Raw genomic sequence first — 25,928 nt, 5'->3', positions numbered from 1 at the left:
GCTCTAAGCAGGGGTTCCGTTATTGATTGGCTCTTTCTGAGCCAATGGAAGTTTACAGGACAATCCAACACGCCCCAAAGACGATGCATTTGACTTCCTCAGCAATGACCTCCAGTTACAATACATTGCCTAATATCTGAAACGACAAAAGTCGTATTTGCAATTTTTATTGGATATCAAAATGTAGGCCTATACATTAATACATAGAATAAATTGTTGGATAAAAAAAAAAAAATACATTTCCAACAAACTGAAATACTTCAAATATTTTACGTTGCATTCGTTTAATTCAGCTAAAGATAACTCGGTTCATTTGGATGGAAATTTGGTATGAAATCTTAAAAATAGGCTTAAACATTTTTGGGAGTGTGCAAATAAACAAACCTTCATTTCTTGGTATATTAGCAAATAAATATTTTACTTATTTTAGTTGGTTATGCGTTATGCTACATGTATTCATAAACAACATTTCATTTGTTTTAGGTAATATTTTACATTATATATATCTTTTTTTTATTTCGTAAACATTGAAGTAGATATTTATTTAGCCCATTATAGATGATCATACTTTTTTTTCTCTCTCATGCACACGTTTTGATTTTTTTTAAATAAACGCAAGAGGTGCAAAACAAATGATGACAAGAAAATGATCGTATTTAGGTGAAATATCCTTTAAATGACGCCTCATTTGTCGCAGGACTGTAAGTGTGCTCTGTTTTGTTGCTCTACTGAGATTAGGAAACAGAAGTTTCTCGATGCAGGTCATCCTGTTTTTGATGAGCCCTGATTTAAAGCTAAATGAGCGGATATTCCTGCTAGATTTGGGCCCAAAATAGAAGATGCTTAAGTATTTAAGGATACAGCAGAGCACCCTTATTTCCTCCGACTCAAAGAGCTGGAACTTTATAATGACTGTCAGCACTTCCCATTTTCAATATTTGTGTAACTTTATCTCAACTCGCAAGTCGCACGGTGACGCAAATCCGTCCTTCTGCTTATAATAAACAGAGGAAATCTATTCACTATATGTACAAGTTCAACCCATGACAACTTTAGATCACTGTGCCAAAATTAGAGCGCTTTTCAAGTGGCATGTTTCATGTACAAACAACAACAAATGGAATAATAATAATAATTAATAATATTAGGCTAATAATAATAACAATGGCCTAATAATATGCCAAAATATATTTAGCAAAAAAGTCCCATGATAAACGGCCTATGTTTAAAACTATTGCTAGAAGGCTTTACAAATATAGATGTCATATATGTATGCTCATTAATGACAGCAGATGGTGTTTTCTATTTATTATTATTATTATTATTATTATTATTATTATTATTATTATTTAGAAAATCTCTCTTCCTCTGATGGCGTTCATTAGGCGTGATTCATTACCGGAAAGGTCTATGACCCTGACTGTCTCCTCTCACTGTGTTTTCGAGTGACTCCATTCCTGTTTAAATTTAGAGATGAAATGTAACGCGTTGCTCTCGATCAGCAGTCAAAACAATCCTGGGAAGAGGATGCGGAAGACGCGCTGCGGGTGAACGCGCGCGTTATTTCAGGTGCCGCGTCGTGGACTCAAGGCCATGTACTCATTCACGAACAGGAGCAATCACATTCATGTATTGTTATTAATATTATAACTGGAAACCTTTTAAGAGAAAATCAGAATCACATCATCAAAGTCCCTGTTTAATGAGAATGTTTTAAATTATTATTAATTTAATAACCTCAATTACATTTTGTTTAAAGGAATATTTCGGGTTTAATACAAATCAACCTCACTCGACAGCATAATGTTAATTACAACATTTTAAAAATAATAATAATAATAATTTCGAGGCGTCCCTCATTTTCTTTAAAAAAAGCAAAAAATCTGGGTTACAATGAGACACTTATTAATATTAATATGGATTTGTATTTGTATTTTTTTTACCTTAAAATACTCCATTTCAAAAGTATAGCCACAGGACATGTTAACATGATATTAGAGTGATTAAAATCGCTTACCAACCTTCTCTGTGTAAAGTTATCCAATTCATTATCCTGTTAAAACTTGTGTATAATTTTAGCTATAAGCTTCACATTTCTGCCTTCAAAGTTCAAACCCTCCAAAAATGATGCTTAACTTGTATTGAACCCATAATATTCCTTTAAAGACGCAAAAAGAAACGTTAACAGTTAAACAGTTCAAGAAGTTTAAATGCATTTATTGTTATTAATTTTAAGAAGTTAAATACCTTTACACAGAATATCAGAATCACATCTTTAAAATTTCCCAGACCTTGTTGAATGAGATTTTTAATTTTTTTTACTGATTTAAAAAAAATACAAAATATATTATTATTATTTAATGCTATGATCTCAATTAAATTTTACTTAAATCTTACAATTAACATAATTTTATAAATAATAAAATAAAATAATTTTCTGACAGTTGTGTACTCCATCTTAATGTTCACCTTTAAAACTGTGCAGTCGTACTTTGTGTTCCAGTGTGCTGACAGGCCGATATCTTTTTTTTTAACTTGAATACTGGAAACGTATCATATTCGCTATACCTTTAAATTAAAGAGCGTAATTTACTTTCATCTCTATTCACTATTTCTGTATAACCAAGCCTGCATGCATAAACACTCACCTATTATTTTATTCATCATAATTCAGGAAAAAATTAATCAAATAATTGTATTAAAAAGCAACATTCCACCATATATCCACTTCAGTTTCCATATGCATTACAATGCTGCCTATATACCATTATTATGTCATAAATATATTTGTGTTGAACCCACAAAGTCATCTGTTGTAGTAATTAAACCAGACTGATCACTCAAATAGAGCTCTACTGAAACGTACTCATATTCATCCAGGTCATCGTTGCCCAAAACATCATCCCTCATAACACAGAACTGTGCTCTATTTTTGGACGTATTTGGTCATTGTGTGTAGCCTCTATATACCTCATCTGTGGTTGAATCATCAGTTGCGCATTTCTCATCGCTTCCTGTAACTAAAAGACAATAGCATCCGCTATTCTTGTTAGCCATGTCAATATGTTCCCAAATGTGAACAGGATAGCGTAACAATATTGCATGCCACTTTCCGTGTCTGTGTCTCACTCTTTCTTACCATAACATCATCTCCTGTGCGAATGACTTTATGTCTGGATATTTCTGGACCCCCCATCATGACCTGTTACTGGTGCATCTGTGTGTCTGCAGTGACAGGGCTCATCATGCTAGAAACATTGCAACATTTAAATATCATGATAGTTAAATACCGATCATGGGAAAGTTTGGAGACCTCGTAAAATTGCTTTTTCCCCAAATTCCCTCCGGGAAATGAAATCGCCGTCCTGAGAGTTCAGTGGCAATCTAGCCAGCTCCGTGCGGTTCATTTTGGGCCTTTGACAGCCTCGGGAATCATTTGTTACAGATTATTAATTGCATTTTTAAAGGCACCCTTGACAGAATGGAAAGTAACTGTAATCTCCTTAGTAAAATACTGCCAAACGGACTTGGACGCACTGCATAAATATAGGCTACAATTTTTAGGCTGGGCTACCATTACCAGTATAAACTCATTTCTGTTCAATGGATCATACTTCGTGTAATAATGCACTCTTAAATAAGAAAGATAGAGACTATTATTAATACAGTGTAGCATCAAGTGCCTTTTGCAAAAGTGCTTTTATAAAACGTTTACTGCAAAACAAAAATATAAGGGCACAAATGCGCATTAAAATGTAATTTTATTAAGTAAATTCACTAAGCGTAAATTATTGCTAGAAGATCGGGTTAGTTAGCCTTTATTAGTGCATGAACATGTGTTTTGCATGTTTTTTAGTATGGCTAGAAGGCTGTATTGACCAAATAGCATCTAAAATGGATGAAATTGGTCCACATTAACTTCTTTTAAGATAATCGGCCGATAAACCACTGTGTAAATTAAAAATCTCAAAATATCATTGATATAATGGTCTATGTGATGCAAGGTTGGTCTATTACTACTAGCCTCAGTTAGTGCAGAACAGATAGCCTATAGGCTTGTCAATGACTGACACCGATATCGAAAAGCAGGGTATCCGATATATGTGTAATACAATTTAATTATATATATATATATATGATTACATTACTCTTCTTTGCCGATATACAGAGGGTTAAATCAAATGCTCTACGCTGAATAACAGCGAGGCTAATGGATATGGAGTTATACTTGTGCCACAATTCTGCGCGCACAAAATTAAATTTTGTGCGCACAAAAAATGTTCTGCGTGCAAGATGATATTTTGAGCATGCAAAAAGGTATTTTGCATGCAGAGTAGGAGGAGAAAGCAAAATTTTAGAATTCTGAGCAAATTTGCATTCAAATAAACTTTATTCAAGCGCAAAATTTATTTTCGTTTGTTCAAAATGAATTTATCTTTACAAGAAGATACACTGCTTTACAAAACTGAGTTCAAGCACGTGCAAAATAACTTTTTGTGCGCTGATTTTCATCTTGCGCCTTCAGAACATTTTTTGTGCGCTCAAAATATCATCTTGCGTGTGCAGAAAAATTTTTTGCACTCAAAATACCATCTTGCACATGCAAAATAACTTTTTGTGCTCTCAATTTCATCTTGCACGTACAGAAAAAATTTTGTGCACTCAAAATATCATCTTGCACGTGCAGAACTTTTTGTTTTTGCACTCAAAATATCATCTTTCGCGTGCAGAACATTTTTTTGCACTCAAAATACCATCTTGCACGTGCAAAATAACTTTTTGTGCGCTCAATTTCATCTTGCGGGTACAGAAAAAATTTTGTGCGCTCAAAATATCATCTTGCGCGTGCAGAACATTTTTTTTGCACTCAAAATACCATCTTGCACGTGCAAAATAACTTTTTGTGCGCTCAAAATTTCATCTTGCACGCGCAGGACATTTTTGTGCGTTCAAAATATAATTTTGCGCGTGCAGAATTGTGGCACATATATAACTCCATAAATGGAAACGCGGAAAGGTCATCATAACAAACCATTAGGCCTCTAACTCCCTGTACTGGCGGAGATTCAGCAAGCATTATGGCACTCCAGTAAGAGAGAGAGGTTTCACCCCCTCACAAGAGCTCTGCAGTGATCGATCGTGCACTTGTTTACTGAAAGCCATCGCTCTTGAAGGAAGCCAGATCCTTCTGCAGCTCTGGAACATCAGCTTGTGTTCCGAGTCTGACGCTAATTATGGTGCAATAATGTGACTTTAGATGCACGTGCAGAAAATAATTATTAATAATGATAATGTTAATTGCAGTGTCCATTTATCTGTCTTGAGGAAAGTATGGGTCAACACATTCAACAGGAAAACGAGCACTGTAGTGACTTATACACAAAACTATTTTAAGATTTACGCATTTTAATTTAATAACAAAATTCCATCAAATTTAATTGAGTTATCTTTAATGAAATAAAAAGAAATATTTTAAGTTCTTATTTAATTTTGTTAAACGTTACGCATTTCAACTTGATGGAATTTTGTTATGAAATAAGGTGTAAATCATAAAAATAGGCTATATATATATATATATATATAATTTATTAAAGAGTTTCATTATATATAAAATATATATATAATTTATATATATATATTAAAGGTAGACAAATGCATTGTGGCTGTCATTGCCATATTATTTACATTAAGCTTATATTTAAAAAAAAACTGATTTAATCAGAAATAATAATAATAAAAAAATTAAACCTGGTATTTGTTAAACAGCATTCATCAGTTTTCAATATTTTAAATAATAGGCAATTCTTAAAATGTAATCTGCATCATTACGAACCATTTCTATTTCATTAAACAATAAATAGGCCTAAATATAACGTAACTGAATTATTGTAATTATTAATAAAGCCATTAATGCTCCTCAAATGACTTCTGAAATTATAACGTTAGAGAACAAATATAATAGTAATTTAAGCAAAACTGAACTCTCTTTAACATACCTCAGTCCATTGTTTTATTCATAGTCCGTGTTATTTAATTACTCATGTCCACATAACTGAGTCACTTTTTACTGAGCCATTAAAAAAAGTACATAGGTAATTAATGACAGATTGCTTTATTAAAATGTCATGATGATGCTGCGCTCTAGTGGTCACATAAAGCACGACAGGCTGCGCGTTTTTATACTGCTTATAGTTTATGAATGATGGCTGTTACACTAATCAGCCTTTAAGACAAATCCATTTGGTTCAAGTATCACTCTTGGCTCTATGTATTTAACACTATTGCTTATCAGCAGGCTGCTAGAAGTCTGTATTATTTTAATTGGCCTTATCTATAAGAATGCATATTTGAAACTGACCATATTGTGACCTCTGTCTCACTTCCCAGTGCAAGTGTGTCTGGGGAGCCACTCGGAGTAGAATCCAAACACATTTGGCAGAAAAAGCACATATTTCATCACTGTTTACTGCACATTCATTCTTGCAATCTCCAACATGACAAGAGCCTGCTGTTAGACTCCTTCCATATAAATGCCACTTGGAGAGCTTCTGCTTCAACTGACTCCCATTGAACAAGCCATAGTTTTTTCTGTCATGGAAAAACTGTTTGTTAATCACGGCAGAGTGCAGTTGGAACACCACAAACCTCATCTAACAACAAACTAAATGAAAATGCACACACAAAACAAGCAACATGTGACATGGAAAACCGTGAAATGATCATTTTCTGTGCAAAAAATACATTCTTAATACAACTGCCCTTCTTACTCATAACAATCTAAAACAACAACAAAAATAACCTATACAACGTTACAAGATTTTCTCATTATCGCTCGAAGGTTTTGCTACATCTCAGTACTATCATTAGGGTGTTTTTGCTGATGTGGAAGCCTGAAGAGTCTTAAGCACATTCAAAAATCTGCTAAAAAATGGACAACTGCTCAATTTTACTTGCCGATACTGGACATGTATCAAATAGCTCCTCGCTTTGAAAGCAACAGACTTATTTTGAAATATTAAATACAAATTCTTTGAGAAATCACAGTATTTTGCTAAACATGTAACAAAATGTACTCATAGTTCATCACATGGCAGGTCTTTGCTTTTGCCCTTCTAAACAATGAGCTGACATTGAACAGAAGCAGTGTCATAATTTTCATCTTAACTGAATTTTGTTCATATTTAACCATCTAGGGCTCTACTTTCATGGCTACACGCAACGACTGCGCACTACTTCTTATCCAATATTCGTGAGAGTGCTAATTCTAAGCACAATTTTTATGCCAGGGCAAAACGCAAGTGGGCGTGTGTTTGCACTATCTGTGGGTGAATGCGCGCAAACTGCGGGTGTATTGTATATTTTGTATGTTTAAGTGCCGCAAAGTGCAGTTTGCTATGTTCCTATATATCTAAGTCACTGCATGAGGGGAGATTTCACAAGAGGTCGTTATATATTGATTATTATATTGTTATTTTAATTATGTTTTCATTTCATTTGAAGTGTAATTTTAATTTAGAAATATTTTTGGTTCAAGTTTTTCATGTTTAAAGTCATTTTATTTTTAAAGCAAAATCGACGGGTAGAAGTGAAGTGCGTGCTGATACAATCACTGTTAATACTAGCCATGATGTGTGTGTCACTTGATCAATATGATTAATAATATTTACATTCTCTATTTTTAACGGTGCATACATATGCGTATAAAAGGAGCGTGTCACTGTCACAGAAATATGCCTGACATTCAACAAGGATGCAGTTAATAAACAAAAGATTGTAAGTCCATATTTTTATTCTTCTAATTCATTGCAAACAGTCCATTTACACTACTGACTTCTTATGAATGTGCTGTCTTTGTTTATATCGCTGGTGTTTGAGGGAATGGACTATATAATAGGACGCAGTTGCTGCAATAACCGGAGAAGAACCTCAGAATTAAACTTCACTTGACCCAACCCATTAGCGCTTTGCACGTGCGCGATTTTGCCAGACTCACTTGCGCCTAGACTTGGCACGTGCTTGCATGAAAATACCAAAACTTCACGGCCATGCCCACTGACTTTGCGTGTATGACTTAAAGTATAGCGCTCTTAAAATAGGGCAGCTAATCGTTTCTGCAATGCTACATTGTTTTTTGCTGAATGACAGTGTTCAGAAGGTAAAACAGTGCTTTTCTTCTTTTCCTTTCTCATCCTCTTGTGTTCTCAGAACATGGATTCACTCTCTCTGAAGTTGCTGAAGGACAGACTGAATGTGCTGCCGAGTCTCTTGGTAACTCCTCCACTCCTCCAGCTCCAGTTCCATAAAGATGACGATCCGCGTTCACACTCCCGACCAGGTTTCCTCTGACTGCCCGACTGACACTCTTTATCAGTGTTGGGTGAGAGAATCAACTTCCTCTCCACCTGTGTGGAACATTATTTACTAGTTAAACAGTTTGAGTTTAATCTTGCTTTAAAGCCCTTTACATTCTTTATTTGATCCGGCTTGGATAAAACCCTAGTCTACCCCATCGTTTGGCTCCGTTCCGCGGTACATTTGCAACTCGTTGTTAAACTGACTCAAGTCCATAACAAGTGTGTGGTGAAAAGTGTTTGTGGGTGCAGTGTGTACCTCGTGTGTTTGTAGAGTGATGAGGTCAAGCTCTAGTCCTTTCTCTGTGCAGCTCTTCAGGGCATGAACGACTTCGGCATGCTCCGCCCACCTGCAGTCTGCACCATTCACAGCTACGATATAATCACCCTCACGGAGCCCCGCCTCCTAAAACACACTCGCAATGAGCATTAAAGGGTGAATCTCACTAATGACATTTCTTAGTCATATTTCTCTTCAAACTAAAAAATGAAACTGTATTTTGCATAAAGGAAATTAAGCATATTTGTTTATACTTACAATTGTTACATTTTACAATGTAAATATCTATATATATATATATACACACACACTGTTCAGCCACAACATTAAAACCACTGACAGGTGAAGTGTTTTACATTGATTATCTCATTACAATGGCACCTGTCGAGGGGTGGGATATATTAGGCAGCAAGTGAACAGTCAGTTCGTGAATTTCATGTGTTGGAAGTAGGAAAAACGGGCAAGTGTAAGGATCTGAGTGACTTTGACAAGGGCCAAATTGTGATGGCTAGACGACTTGGTCACGGCATCTCCAAAACGGCAGGTCTTGTGGGGTGTTCCCGGTATGCAGTGGTTAGTACCTACCAAAAGTGTTCCAAGGAAGGAGAACCGGTGAACCGGCGACAGGGTCATGGGTGCCCAAGGCTCAATGATGTGCGTGGGGAGCGAAGGCTAGCCTGTCTGCTCCGATCCCACAGAGGCTACTGTACTGTAATGTCCTGACATTCATGTGGATGTTACTTTGACATGTACCCCCTACCTAAAGATTGTTGCAGACCACGTACAACCCTTCAAGGCAGCGGTATTCCCTGATGGCAGTGGCCTCTTTCAGCAGGATAATGCGCCCTGCCACACTGCAAAAACTGTTCAGGAATGGTTTGAGGAACATGACAAAGAGTTCAAGGTGTTGACTTGGCCTCCAAATTCCCCAGATCTCAATCCGATTGAGCATCTATGGGATGTGCTAGACCAACAAGTCCAATCCATGGAGGCCCCACCTCGCAACTTACAGGACTTAAAGGATCTGCTGCTAACGTCTTTGTGCCAGATACCACAGGACACCTTCAGAGGTCTTGTGGAGTCCATGCCTCGACGGGTCAGAGCTGATTTGGCAGCACGAGGGGGACCTACACGATATTAGGCAGGTGGTTTTAATGTTGTGGCTGATCGGTGTAAATTATATATATATATATATATATATATATATATATATATATATTATATAGGCTAAAAAAATCTTTTTTTTCTAACTGTAACGGGAAAATATATATATATATATATATTTTTTTTTTTTAATTTATTTTGTATATGTTTTATTGCATTGCATTAATGAAAGCATGTATTTTTATTTTATTTTTTAAATCGGAAAAGTTTTAAAACAGCCTTCATTTTCTTAATGCTAAATATAGTAAAAAAAATAACCCGAAATGAAATATTTCTTTACAGTTTTTACAGAAACCATATTTTCATGTCAATTCTCCCTACATTTTTATTACTGAAATCCAGAAAACTGAAGTGAAATCAAGAAATGAAAAGCGTCCGGTCTGTACAAAATCATTTTTCTAAATTAAAATCAGCATAAATTAAATTCAACACAACAAACACAACAATGATGTATACTTACAGTGTAAATAATATATTATTTCTCTGCATTACAGTAATAACAATGAGATATTTTTTGCTTGCTTAATTGACCAAAAAATCTATATTTTCAAAATAAGCGTAATTTTTTTTAATGCAAAAATTTAGGGCTGTCAATTGATATTTTTAAAATGGACTTAATTACATGATGTGCCAATTAATTAATCGCAATTAATTGCATACCAGTATTTACTTAGAAAGGCCTCAAAATAAAGATGATTTTGCATATAATAATTAAAATAACTATATACAGTATACATATATTATACATTACATCATATACATACAGTTTATTGTGGCAGCAGACAGGTAAAGCATTTCTACACAACAAAAAAAATGGCTTAAAATTCAAATTATTATTATTTTTTTTTTTTTCATATCATTGAACATAACCCTATTATTAACCTACTTCCCTCTGCGCTATTTTTAATTGTTGGTCTATGTATTCATGCGTCAGATGGACACTTTTGGAGCGTCTCACTTTAGTTGCATCATGTCTCACAAATTTTCACACAAGTGTTTTTAGCATGCTGTTTCAAATTAAACGTAGTTTGAAACGTTGAAAAATGCGTCTCGAGATCCTAGCATTCTGTTGTGCTCGCTTCAGCTGTCAAGCACGTCTGTGGAAGGCTGTGCTGCCTGCTCGTTGGTCTGACGAGGCGTGTTGTGCTGACTGCCCCCTACTGCCACAAATTTGTAAAAACATCACAGAACTTGCCTATTGATCGAGGGCGTGATTAATCGTGTTCATTTCTTTGAACTTCATATAAATAGACAGCCCTACTAAAAATAACATTTCTTATTTTTTCTTTTGAATTTGTGGTGAAATAAGACCCAAAATGAAATATGACATTTCTTGACAGTTTTGTGCGATTCACCAAAAAGCATTAGACCCCAATTGTAAAGTTAAAAATACATACATGGCAAATAATTACATCCTGCTGCTCAGTATAGATAATGAGCAATGTGCATCTTTGACATGACAATGCAAACGTCTCTTACCGCAGCACATCCCCCTGGCAACACCCCGGCAACCAAAACTGGCGAATCACCTCGAAGTGTAAGACCAAGTCCCGCCTCTCCTCGAACCAAGCACACGTGACGCCCCACCCATCGGTTTCGAGCGGAGAACACAGAGAGGGGGCCCTGCACAAGTAGGAGGTAAACCGCACATGAACGTCAGACGATTGATTCCAGCATTACGTTTAGCATCTCTTAGTGTGCGTGTGAGAGTTACCAGTCGGTGGAAAATATCAGTCACTCTGACCGCACTGAAATCTGGAGTTTTAATATCAGGCTTCTGATGTGTGTGAGCTGTAGGAGACAGTTCAAAGGTCAGAGGTCAGGTTAAGATACTTATGATATGGCTATGTTTGGAATATATTCAATATGGATAATGTGCATATTATGCCATTTTTCTGTATGCATGGCATTTTTAATTTTGTGTGAATTGTTTTTACTTTTGGAAAGTTTAAACTTTACTAGAAGAAAGTTTAAAGCCTTGTCCCAAATGATGTGCTATACACTATGCACTCAGCTGTGTGGTGTATGAATTTTCGCAGTTTAGGACGATACTACATGGAACATAGGTTGTTTACTACATTCGTCGTTTAACAGCTAACAGAAGTGACGTTTTAATTGCATCCGATCTGTTGCGGCTAGCTTTAGCGTGTTAAGCCGGCACCACACTAGCAAACAACTCGATTTTGGCTGAGGGTGTCACACATGCAGACTGTTTTGCTGAGTCTCTTCTCACTCTCTTCAGTCGGAGGTTTGTCAAACTTGTCGATAAAATATAGTAGAGTGGTGACAAACATACCGACTCACCTCAACTCCCTCTCTCTGATTCCCTGTCACGTGGAGCTCACCGAAATAACAACAGGAGTCCCGCATGAGCATAAACGATTGTAAAAGAGTAATTTTGGATGCGATTCATGGAGTAGCTTTACCTAGAGACAGTGTGTGATTGTGTATTTATCCCCTCAAGGCTTGCTGTAGAACGTGTAAGTCCATATGTTGCTTTCGGTGAGTAAAGAAATTATGTTCAATAAAAACAGACTGTTGTGCCTCGGCAGTTTGGTTCCATTAGTAATTTAAGTGTAGGAGAACAATGCAGGAAAAACGCTTAGTGACAGAATCACTTTGGATTACAATCAGCGTTTGTGATTATATGCAGCTGAATGTGATAAATACGTTCAGATCAGCTCGACATCTTGTCAGTTCTTCAGTAAAAGAAGAAGCTCATTGGTCACTTGATGAGAACACAATGACAGAACCATTTTTTCAAGCAAGCTTGATGTGCTTTTTCAGTTTTTGAGTCCCGACGGTCAAGTGATAAACGACCTCCCACTGCGAAATGCTTTGTCTCCCTCTGCCTGGCCGGCGATGATGTAAATGAAGCTCACACCTGAAAATCACGGCTTTAGCCAACCTCAGTTCAACATTTGTATCTCAAACTACATACAAATTTACACAGTGTGGGGTGAATGCAAAGCATTCAACTCACATTTATAAGGTGCGTTCGTCACTAAAGTTTCGCTAGTTGCTACAGTCTCCATTATTTACAATTGTTTTGTCATATCAACATCGCGGCCAGGTAACTCCGCCCCTTCCACTGCGTATGACAAGTCGCGAGTGCTGAGTGCATGAAGTGTCCAACATTCCACACTCTGTGTTTTTTTTTTTTCTTCCCAATTTGGAATACCCAATTCCCAATGTGCTCTATGTCCTCATGGTGGCGTAGTGACTCGCCTCAATCCGGGTGGTGGAGGACGAATCTCAGTTGCCTCCATGTCTGAGACCGTCAATCCACGCATCTTATCACGTGGCTTGTTGAGCGCTTTACCGCGTGTGGAGGCTTCACGCTATTCTCTGTGGCATCCACGCACAACTCACCACGTGCCCCACCGAGAGCGAACCACATTATAGTGACCACAAGGAGGATACCCCATGTGACTTTACCCTCCCTAGCAACCGGGCCAATTTGGTTGCTTAGGAGACCTGGCTGGAGTCACGCAGCACGCCCTGTATTTGAACTCGCGACTCCAGGTGTGATAGTCAACGTCTTTACTCGCTGAGCTACCCAGCCCCCCCCCACACTTGTTTTGAATGTTGAAGAAGTGCATCATCCAAGTACTCGTAGCACTTATTTTTGTTGCATTTTCAATGTTAAAATAGTACTAGCACTACTTACACTACAAAATGACGTTAAATAGTGCAGAAGTGTGCGGTTTGGGATGCACCTTGACTTTGAGACTCAAGGAGACTGTACAAATCACTGCTTATATTACTTACTATGTAACTTTATTCCACTCACATTGTATCTCTGGAGCTTCTGCGACCTCACAGAAATCGTCTTCATGATCAATATCAGAGTATTTCTCCAGCGAGCATGCGTGAGCATGCGACAGAACTTCCTGCAGGATGTCCATCTTACGAAGCATTTTACACACACCGTGAAGACGCAAGGCTTCCTCGTGCCTTATGATCGCTTTACGAAGATGCGCTTTACCTTAAACATGTACAAAAAACATCAGTTTATCTTAACCTGCATTGTAACTGTAGTTCAGTATTCAGAAAATGCATTCGACTAGACAAACCCAGTCGCAGTCTGTCCTCTGGATCTTGAAGATTCAGTTTGTCCGGCTGTCTGGAGTGAACCTGGATCAGAGCTTTAATCTGTTGACCTTCATCATCATCATCATCATGATCAATCACACCTGGAAGATAAAAAAATCAGCCATGTTAACATTTCTAGCTGCATTAAAGGCAACATGAAATGCACTGACAACACATTTATTACTCACAATATGATATATTTGTGAGTGAAACAGGACATAATGTAGGGCGGGACTTGATTTTATCCATCGGGATTTGATTGGATTGTGACAAGTGGGCATGTGATATTATTGGTTAATATAGTCCCCCACCCAAGCGGCCGAAAAGGAAAGTCGTTTTAGAGGCGGAGTAAGTTGTTCCATCATTATGAATTGTATCCAGATTATGAAGACAAACATTTAATTTTTAAATGTAATTCTTAAATCTTTGGAATAGGGGGGCCTGGGTAGCTCAGTGGTAAAGACGCTGGCTACCACACCTGAAGTTCACGAGTTCGAATCCCAAGGCATGCTGAGTGACTCCAGCAAGGTCTCCTAAGCAACCAAATTGGCCCAGTTGCTAGGGAGGGTAGAGTCAAATGGGGTAAATTCCTTGTGGTTGCTATAATGTGGGTCGCTCTCAGTGGGGTGCGTGGTGAGTTGTGTGTGGATGCCGCAGAGAATAGCGTGAAGCCTCCACACGCGCTATGTCTCCGTGGTAACGTGCTCAACAAGCCACATGATAAGAGTGCATGGATTGACGGTCTCAGATGCGGCGGTAGCTGAGATTCATCCTCCACCACCCAGATTGAGGCGAATCACTACGCCACCACGAGGACTTAGAGCGCATTGGGAATTGGGCATTCCAAATTGGGAGAAAAAGGGGAGAAAAATTCTTCCCCCCCCCAAAAAGCATGAAGCATGCACAATAAGACCAAAAATGAGTATTGACCAAGTAAATATCGGCTGCATCCCAATTTGCATACTTGTGCACTCTTTTTGTGATGGAAAAGTGTCTACTCTTTAGTGTGTAGCAAAAACTGTTGCACGTACTATCATGTTATAAAATCGAGTCTTGAAATCCCATATTAGAGAAGAAACAGAAGAGAAGCGCATCACTGAAGATCTGTCGTGGGGTGGAGAGCCGCTGATGTTTTGATATAATTATGCATGTAGTAATGTGTAGTTAAAGCAAACCAAACATCTCTTTTCCTATCGTTATCCATGTTTGTAGTTTTTCCACATATGACAAATGTAGTTCTGAAGCGAATGGTCAAACCCTTCTTCCGTCGAGCAATGGATTGTGGCCAATATTAGCCGAAAAAGTGCTCACGGATCCACACTTCGAAGATCTACTGGAACTATCAGACAATCCGGGCAACTTTGGGACACTCATTTCCACATACTATGATTTGGGACACCCTAACTCTAATCTAGGATACAGTTTAGGGCGGACAGGTTCCGGATTGGGATGCAGGGATGGTCTTTAACAGCACAATGTTTGTAAAACGCCAATGAACAAATGTTTGCTGTGAGTAGTCAGAAAACACGTGATCTATAACACACTTTGAGAGTCTCACCTGAGTAGTCACACAGTGCCACAGCGGTGTAGTAATGAGCCAGTGCTCTGAAATGATGTGTTTTGACTTGAACCATCGAAATCCAGGAGAACGGAACATAATCCTTTAGTAAAGGGACTGACATCGCTTGAAGAACCAGAGAATACACATCTGATACCTACACACACACACACATACACAAAACATATTAACAAGTACATAATATCTGTTTGTTTTGAGGAATAATCAAGACACCATGAATTTGTAAATGGCTCATTGACAAATGAGGTTGTGTGTAATGAAAGATCTTTTAAAAATGTAGTATAAAACATGCATCAAGTTTGTAGAAAGGTAATCTTTGTGTCCATGTTGGCTTCATAAATTTCAATAAACGTTAAAAAAATATTTTTAATGACTTTAAAGACATCAAATGGCGTAACCATCAAGTATAAAGGTATTCAAAATATTTCCCTTGCACCTTGAGTACCTGAGAGTGTACTCATCAATACAAGATCTTGGCCAAAAATTAATGCAACTCCAGATGGAAATAAATGTTGTGACGTTGCATACGGTTGTTGAAACAATGCCGCGACGAATGCGCGCCGTAATCAAAGCTAAAGGCGGTCCAACGAAATATTCGAGTATGTGACTCTTTTTTTGGCCAGGCAACGTATTATGATTTCCTTAAGGTCACTCCATTTGACCTTAACAAAATGTACCTTTTATAAAAATGACAAAATACTTGATATTTTTAAAAACCTCACACACCGTCATGAGGGTATTTTTTTCTCCCCAATCTGGAATGCCCAATTCCCAATGCGCTCTAAGTCCTCGTGGTGGCATAGTGACTTGCCTCAATCCAGGTGGCGGAGGATGAATCTCAGTTGCCTCCGCGTCTGAGACAGTCAATCCGTGCATCTTATCACATGGCATGTTGAGCGCGTTACCGTGGAGATGTAGTGCGTGTGGAGGCTTCACGCTATTCTCCGTGGCATCCACGCACAACTCACCACGTGCCCCAACCAGAGAGCGAGAACCACATTATAGCTACCACGAGGAGGTTACCCCATGTGACTCTACCCTCCCTAGCAACCGGGCCAATTTGGTTGCTTAGGAGACCTGACTGGAGTCTCTCAGCCCACCTTGGATTCGAACTCGCAACTCAAAGGATATTATAAAAAATAAAAAATATCAAAATGACTCTGAACTCCGAAATTAAAACCATGATCATCATTGTAGAGGTGTATTTTGTGAGGAACTGAATTTTTTATAACTTAATACATCCTGTCAAAAAAGAAAAGTGAGCGTCACATCATTGACTCTTCTCTGTGCGTGTGTTTATGCGTGTTTTGTACCCTTGCTGCTTCCTGGGCTGCTTGTAAAAGCAGATTCAGATTGTTGTCCTGCATGTTAAGAATGACTTGCTCACACACACACTCCTGAACCTGAAAGAAAAATCACACATGAGATCAAACTGTGCCAAGATACCAAAATCTTCAATCAAAACTAAGACTGTATTTACACTGCAATGCATAAAGCACAGATCCAATATTTTGAACACGCCCCATCTGTTTACATTCACTTAAAACATAAACATACTCGGTTACATTAATTACCTGCCAAGACACACTAGGCTGTCACTCAGCACTATTTAGCATCGTTTGAACTTTTGTATGAATGGCAACAAACATGCATTTTACTTGCAATTGTTCATGGAAATATCGATAAACATCACAAGAATACAATTAATTCTTCCCCCACAATTCACGCATAAGAATTTCCATGCATGCATTCATTAACCTTACCTGAGCGCCACTGAGTGATGATTTCATAGCAGAGACTGTCTGTCACATAACTTTAGCCATGTTTGTATCCACGTCACTGATTAAGGAAGGAAGTTTACATGCTCCATACCATGGATAAACGAAAAATTGCTCTTTGTTTTCATGCTATTCTCTTCTAGAAATACTGGAGAGGTTCGCTCTTGCCATTTATTCCACTGCAGTTCATAAATTCTTCACGTGTAAATGAACTAAATATTTATCATTGATGTCAACCACACTGTGGTAAAATATGTGCACACAAAATCAGCCTCAAGTGTATCGTAAAACCTTCTGGTAGACTTACTCTGGTAGGGCTTTCACCTGTTTGAATATCGATGAATGCAAATTTCTTTAATCTTTATAATGTCTCTTCAATTCAAAATGCATGCTTGACATTTCATATTTGCTTTACACTTCATACCTCCAGAATAACGTGCATGCACAGATATAAACCAAAACTCTGTTTAAGCAGATTTTAATGTCAGAAAAATTAGGAGAATCGAATACAAGTGTTAAGACGCAGGTCAGATGTCCAGTGTAAATGCAGCCTAAGAGATGTAATTCATATCCTTACAAACAGCTAACATTACTGTAGATATTTAGATTCAGATGTACTCTTAATAATGTTCTTTTTGTAAGTTCATATCGCATATACACCTGACTTTTAACCTACTTTAATTTTCATTACCTGAGCTACCATGAGGCGCACCAGCATGCTGAGAGCCGGAGCGCTCATATCCAGACTGGGAGCATGAGAGAAATTCTCCTGCAGGTACAGAAACGCACCTGTACACACACACACACACACACACACACACGACATCACATATCATACACACTCTTATTAAATAAACAGAGAGCTACAAACAAACCTCTTATTTTTGTTTTTCATCAGAATATCAGGTACATATAATCAGGTAATTATTTATTCAAGTTGTTTTTTTTGTTTTTTTTTGACGGGGTAGAAATAATGTAATGCATAAAGGTTAGTAATAACTATTGCTACATCGCATTGGTGGTCCCTAATGTCTATAGCAGTTAAGAACCTGGTACTTTGGCCCTGAGGTGGAAAAAATAGGTGGAGAGTAACCAAAATCAGACAGACAAACAGTCAGTACCTGCTGCCCTCTGGAAAGCATCAATGGCATTTTGAATGGCAGGCAGTGTTGAACGGTCTTGTCTGGCTCCAATCTGAGTATAAAGTGCTCCAATGTTAAACAAAACACTGCCTTTCTCAAACGCCAGCGCTCTCTGAACCGACGGCACACCGGTCAGTGAGTCATACCTGCAATGAGACAGCCCACCATCTATAATCCAGTCATACATACAAATGCAGTCTGACCTGATTTTGCACTCTAATCAATGATAATTTATTTCATTACAAATATGAAAGTGTTTGTATAAGAGGTGCAAAATATATCAATAGTTAAAAATGCACATCGAGACCCTTGCATTCTGTTCCATCCAATTATTTTTGAATATAAAAACACGACAGAATCCCTGACAGGATTTCTGAGTAAAATAAATATGCCTGTTATACTCTAATAGTTGTGACCTTTACACCAATATGACACATGACCATCTGATCTTTATAATGTTTATGCTGATTTATATCATCATGATGAATTTATGAATTTCACTGTAGATCGGATTGCCTATATGCCTTGTAAAGTCCAGTTTTTGTGTCAACTGAGTGTTTTATAATTTCTTAGTTAATAAGCTAGCCACTCCAGTTGAAAGGGTTAAAACAAAGAGTAAAATTATATGTTATAGGCCATTACAAACTGTTGATTATCCGTTATAGGGGATAACAAGCTGTGGATATCGGTAACTGGCCATAACAAGCTGTTGATTATCTGTTATTGGCCATATCAAGATGTTGGTTATCGGCCATAACAAGCTGTTGATTATCAGTTATCAGCCATGACAAGCTGTGGATATCGGTTATTGGCCATAACAAGCTGTTGATTATCCGTTATTGGCTATAACAAGCTGTTGATTATCCGTTTTTGCGCATAACATGCTGTTCATTATCCTTTATCAGCCATAATAAGCTGTTTATTAACAGTTATTGGCTATATCAAGCTGTTCATATCAGTTAACGACCATAACAAACTGTTGATTATCAGTCATCATCCATAATACGTTGTGGATATCGGTTATCGGCCATATCAAGCGGTTGATTATCGGTTGTAGGCCTTAAAACACTGTTTATTATCTGTTATCGGCCATAACTATCTGTTGATTAACGGTTATTGGACATATCAAGCTGCTGATTATCAATTATCAGACATTACAAGCTGTTCATAACAGTTATTGGCCATAACAAGCTGTTGATTATACGTTATCAGATATAACCAGCTGTTCATAACGGTTATCGGCCATAACAATCTGTGGATATCGGTTATTGGCCATAAGCTGTTGATATTGGTTATTGGCCATAACAAGCTGTTGATTATCGATTATTAGCCATAACAAGCTGTTGATATCCGTTATTGGCAATAACAAGCTGTTTATTATCATTTATTGGCCATAACAAGCTGTTGATATTGGTTATTGGCCATAACAAGCTGTTGATTATCGATTATTAGCCATAACAAGCTGTTGATATCCGTTATTGGCAATAACAAGCTGTTTATTATCATTTATTGGCCATAACAAGCTGTTGATATCCGTTATCGGCCATAACAAGCTGTTGATTATTGGTTATTGGTCATAAGCTGCTGATATCCATTATCGGCCATAACAAGCTGTTGATTAACAGTTATCGGCCATAACCAGCTGCTGATTATCGCTTATCGGCCATAACCAGCTGCTGATTATCGCTTATCGGCCATAACCAGCTGCTGATTATCGCTTATCGGCCATAACCAGCTGCTGATTATCGCTTATCGGCCATAACCAGCTGCTGATTATCGCTTATCGGCCATAACCAGCTGCTGATTATCGGTCATCGGCCATAACCAGCTGCTGATTATCGCTCATCGGCCATAACCAGCTGCTGATTATCGCTCATCGGCCATAACCAGCTGCTGATTATCGGTCATCGGCCATAACCAGCTGCTGATTATCGGTCATCGGCCATAACCAGCTGCTGATTATCGGTCATCGGCCATAACCAGCTGCTGATTATCGCTCATCGGCCATAACCAGCTGCTGATTATCGCTCATCGGCCATAACCAGCTGCTGATTATCGCTCATCGGCCATAACCAGCTGCTGATTATCGCTCATCGGCCATAACCAGCTGCTGATTATCGCTCATCGGCCATAACCAGCTGCTGATTATCGCTCATCGGCCATAACCAGCTGCTGATTATCGGTCATCGGCCATAACCAGCTGCTGATTATCGCTCATCGGCCATAACCAGCTGCTGATTATCGCTCATCGGCCATAACCAGCTGCTGATTATCGCTCATCGGCCATAACCAGCTGCTGATTATCGGTCATCGGCCATAACCAGCTGCTGATTATCGGTCATCGGCCATAACCAGCTGCTGATTATCGGTCATCGGCCATAACCAGCTGCTGATTATCGCTCATCGGCCATAACCAGCTGCTGATTATCGGTCATCGGCCATAACCAGCTGCTGATTATCGGCTCATCGGCCATAACCAGCTGCTGATTATCGCTCATCGGCCATAACCAGCTGCTGATTATCGGTCATCGGCCATAACCAGCTGCTGATTATCGCTCATCGGCCATAACCAGCTGCTGATTATCGCTCATCGGCCATAACCAGCTGCTGATTATCGGTCATCGGCCATAACCAGCTGCTGATTATCGGTCATCGGCCATAACCAGCTGCTGATTATCGCTCATCGGCCATAACCAGCTGCTGATTATCGCTCATCGGCCATAACCAGCTGCTGATTATCGCTCATCGGCCATAACCAGCTGCTGATTATCGCTCATCGGCCATAACCAGCTGCTGATTATCGCTCATCGGCCATAACCAGCTGCTGATTATCGCTCATCGGCCATAACCAGCTGCTGATTATCGCTCATCGGCCATAACCAGCTGCTGATTATCGCTCATCGGCCATAACCAGCTGCTGATTATCGCTCATCGGCCATAACCAGCTGCTGATTATCGGTCATCGGCCATAACCAGCTGCTGATTATCGCTCATCGGCCATAACCAGCTGCTGATTATCGGTCATCGGCCATAACCAGCTGCTGATTATCGGTCATCGGCCATAACCAGCTGCTGATTATCGCTCATCGGCCATAACCAGCTGCTGATTATCGCTCATCGGCCATAACCAGCTGCTGATTATCGCTTATCGGCCATAACCAGCTGCTGATTATCGCTTATCGGCCATAACCAGCTGCTGATTATCGGTTATCGGCCATAACCAGCTGCTGATTATCGGTTATCGGCCATAACCAGCTGCTGATTATCGGTTATCGGCCATAACCAGCTGTTGATATCCGTTATCGGCCAAAACAAGCTGTTGATATCCGTTATCGGCCATAACAAGCTGTTGATATCCGTTATCGGCCATAACAAGCTGTTGATTAATTAGTGGTTACTGGCCATAACAAGCTGCTAATATCGGTTATTGGCCATAACAAGCTGTGGATATCGGTTATTGGCCATAACAAGCTGTGGATATCGGTTATTGGCCATAACAAGCTGTGGATATCCGTTATCGGCCATAACAAGCTGTTGATTATCGATTATCGGCCATAACAAGCTGTTGATATCCGTTATCGGCCATAACAAGCTGTTGATATCCGTTATCGGCCATAACAAGCTGTTGATATCCGTTATCGGCCATAACAAGCTGTTGATTAATTAATGGTTACTGGCCATAACAAGCTGTGGATATCGGTTATTGGCCATAACAAGCTGTGGATATCGGTTATTGGCCATAACAAGCTGTTGATATCTGTTATCGGCCATAACAAGCTGTTGATTATCAATTATTGGCCATAACAAGCTGTTGATATCCGTTATCAGACATAAGCTGTTGATTATTGGTTATTGGCCATAACAAGCTGCTTATATCAATTATTGGCCATAACAAGCTGTTGATATCCGTCATCGGCCATAACAAGCTGTTGATTATCAATTATTGACCATAACAAGCTGTTGATATCCGTTATCAGACATAAGCTGTTGATTATTGGTTACTGGCCATAACAAGCTGCTTATATCAATTATTGGCCATAACAAGCTGTTGATATCCGTCATCGGCCATAACAAGCTGTTGATTAATTGTTATTGGCCATAACAAGCTGCTGATATCGGTTATTGGCTATAACAAGCTGTTGATATCGGTTATTGGCCATAACAAGCTGTTGATTATTGGCCATTACCAGCTGTTGATATCTGTTATAGGTCAAAACAAACAGTTGATATCGGTTATCAGCCATAACAAACTGTTGAGATCGGTTATCAGCGATAACAAACTGTTAATTATCAGTTATTGGCCATTACCAGCTGTTGATGTCAGTTATCGGCTATCACAAGCTGTCGATTATTGGTTATTGGCCATAACAATCTGTTTATTATTGTTATCGACCACTACAAACTGATGATTATCCGTTATCAGCCACATCAAGCTGATGATATAGTTATCTGCCATAATTAGCTGTTGATTAACAATTATTGGTGTATCAAGCTGCTGATAATATGCTATTATATCAGTTATTGGCCACAACAAGCTGTTGATCATCTGTTATCAGCCATAATAAGCTGTTGATGTCGGTTATTGGCCATTACCAGCTGCTGATATCAGATAGCGGCCATAACAAGCTGTTGATTATTGGCCATTACCAGCTGTTGATATCTGTTATAGGTCAAAACATACAGTTGATATTGGTTATCAGCCATAACAAGCTGTTGATATTGGTTATCGGCCATAACAAACTGTTGAAATCGGCTATCGGCCATAACAAACTGTTGAGATCGGTTATCAGCGATAACAAACTGTTAATTATCAGTTATTGGCCATTACCAGCTGTTGATATCCGTTATTGGTCAAGACAAACTGTTGATATTGGTTATCAGCATAAACAAACTGTTGATTATCGGCCATAACAAACTGTTGATATCGGTTATCGGCCATAACAAACTGTTGATATGGATTATCAAGAATAACAAACTGTTGATTATCAGTTATCGGGTATAACAAGCTGTTGATTATTGAACATCGGCTTGAGAAATTCCATATTGCATCATCCCTTGTTTGTATGCTATAAATTGTTCCTCACCAGTGAAAATGAATTCCCAGACTTCTGTGTGGTGAAAAGAAGCGTTGATCTAGGAAATAGAGCTGATTGTAATATTCCATCAACAGCTCCTGACCCGCATCATTCCGACTGGGAGTTCGCATGGCCTTTGAAAAGAGAAAGATCGTTCAGAAGTTACAAATATGAATAATCACTTCACTGATGAATCTGTTTAGATATGTTAGTTCTGCGGTAATCATTGCATTTGTTGGAAAACTCACCTGTCTCAGTTCCATAAATACCCGGATCTCATTCAGGTATAGAGAAGCGTCCTCACTGTAATGTTCCCTGATAAAGTCCTAATGATATAAAAAGGTTTAAGCATCATGTGAGTAGACATTCGCCCTCGGTGCATTTGCTCTCTGTGATCGAGGGCAGACTGAATGTTGATCTTACCTGAAGAGGGACAGTCAGATCAATTTCTTTAGTCTCTTTCAACCCCAGTGGAATCATGGGAACATTTACTGTCTCACTGTGACAAAAAGATGATTTGTTTGTGAGCGTTTAAAACCTGCATACTGCAAGTTAAACCAGAAGTCTCTTGAAAACGATATATACTGTACCTTGAACAGGGCTCCAAACTTAATAAAAATTAAACTTTTAGGACCCAAATTACTTTTTTTAGTTGCAAAATTACAGACAAACTAAAAGTGTGTGTGTATGTGTGTGTTACACACCTCTCAGTCTGGTAGACGTTCATGTTGCTGTTTAGTTCCTCTAATTCTTCTTTCAAAAGCTGAAGATTAGAGTTCACGAAACTCAGTTCTAACGCCACAGTCTCCTTTACCTTCTGATTAGTGCTGGCCCTGAGAAATACAAATCATATACAACAACATCAAACACACATTACAGCCATTGTTGGACATAAACAGAAGAGCACAGAGAGGCATGTCACTGATCATTTCCTGTTAGTTCTGGATCATGCAGGGTGGTTTTCAGGGTGTATGTTTTCACACCTGTAGAGATTTTCCGCTCCAGTCCGCAGTCGAAGCTCACGGTTGATCTGTTGGTTGAGTTTAGCTCGACGCTGCTGTAGTTTACTGCGTTGGGTTGATGCGAGGGGGTCACATCCCTTAAACACAAACCATGTAATCACTTGCAATTTGCATCTATTGGATACAGTCTAACTGCCATTTAAGCATTTGAATATAACTTGACATTTTGGGTTCTGTTGTGCATGCTTGATATTTCCTGCACGTGCAGTTAAAGGAATATTCCGGGTTCAATACAAGTTAAGCTCAATCGACAGCATTTGTGGCTTAATGTCGATTACCACAAAAATGTATTTCGACTCGTCCCTCCTTTTCTTTAATAAAAGCAAAAATCTGTGTTCCAGTGAGGCACTTACAATGGAAGTCAATGGGGTCAATCTGTAAACCTTAAAATACTCACGGTTTCAAAAGTATAGCCACAAGACTTCCCTTATAAGTGCCTCACTGTAACATATGTGTGTGTGTGTGTGTGTGTGTGTGTGTGTGCATAAACAGATAAAATACCACTGATAAAACCATACCATAGTAAAACAATAATATACGATGGAATATGAATAAGGTAATCCTTTAGACCACAAACTATGGCATTACAATGGTGATTAAAAAAATGATCATACTCGTATTACATTCAATTTGCACGTGTACTTCAAAGAGTTCCATGGTAATAACAATGTATTGTTTAAAGAAATACCTTGAAAAATGAACATGGTAATCACTCACTTTGGTATTTAGAACCAAATACTATGGTATTACCATGCTATTCTTTGACTTACTTAGGAGTACCATGTAAATATTGTGGTATATGAGTATGGTAATAATTTAGAATCAAACACTATTCTTTTGCCATCGTACCATGTCCAAAAAACGTGTTAATATCATGGTACATTTTAAGCGACTTCTTTAAATCATTATTTTGTTACTTTCTGCATTTTAAAAACAACAACGCAATAAAAATAATAAGCTCTTTAAACTTCACCCACCTTCCGGACGGATTCCGTCGAACCCCCGGACTCTGCTGTGAGTGCACCTATATCCTCTTCTGATCCAGACTCCGACATCATGAACTCACCTGTATGAACGCAACACCTGTTATAATATTAGCGCGTGCACGGGCTCGTGCACTCACAGTAACGCCACAGGTCGCGTGCACATTATTAAACTGCGCAAACGTAAACACCGCTATCACAAGACAAACTCCGCTCTAACGCCACATCTCTGTGTAATCTATGTATTCTAGGCACGTCTTTATAACAGATGAGTACATTTAATCCATCTACATAACGCGTTTTTTAATAAAACAAATTTACGCGAAATCACAAAATCCACTTGTTGCCAGTTCGAGCACGACAAGCCACAGTTGATCTCGTGTCTGGTGTCCTTGTGATTCAGCCAATAGGACAGCGCTGTTTCTGATTGACATCTGCACTGGCGAATCACAGCCCGAT

General features: G+C 38.6%; 1 protein-coding gene across 1 annotated transcript; it reads right to left on the bottom strand.

Annotated features, from left to right (window-relative positions):
• Positions 1-6,001: 6,001 nt before the first annotated feature.
• Positions 6,002-25,849, bottom strand: rhpn1 (rhophilin, Rho GTPase binding protein 1). Its single transcript, XM_051655586.1, has 16 exons — positions 25,464-25,849; positions 24,448-24,563; positions 24,169-24,297; positions 23,888-23,963; positions 23,713-23,790; positions 23,474-23,598; positions 18,369-18,535; positions 17,939-18,036; positions 16,783-16,872; positions 15,449-15,605; positions 13,872-13,991; positions 13,589-13,783; positions 11,510-11,586; positions 11,275-11,418; positions 8,611-8,757; positions 6,002-8,402 (listed from the first exon to the last, which is right to left on the bottom strand). The coding sequence occupies exons 1-16, from the start codon at positions 25,542-25,544 to the stop codon at positions 8,202-8,204; spliced, it is 2,001 nt and encodes a 666-aa protein (XP_051511546.1). The 5' UTR covers positions 25,545-25,849; the 3' UTR covers positions 6,002-8,201.
• Positions 25,850-25,928: the final 79 nt, after the last annotated feature.

Source organism: Myxocyprinus asiaticus, chromosome 25 (assembly GCF_019703515.2).
Source record: "Myxocyprinus asiaticus isolate MX2 ecotype Aquarium Trade chromosome 25, UBuf_Myxa_2, whole genome shotgun sequence".
Classification (NCBI taxonomy): Eukaryota; Metazoa; Chordata; class Actinopteri; order Cypriniformes; family Catostomidae; genus Myxocyprinus; species Myxocyprinus asiaticus.
This window is presented reverse-complemented; position numbering and strand designations above follow the sequence as displayed.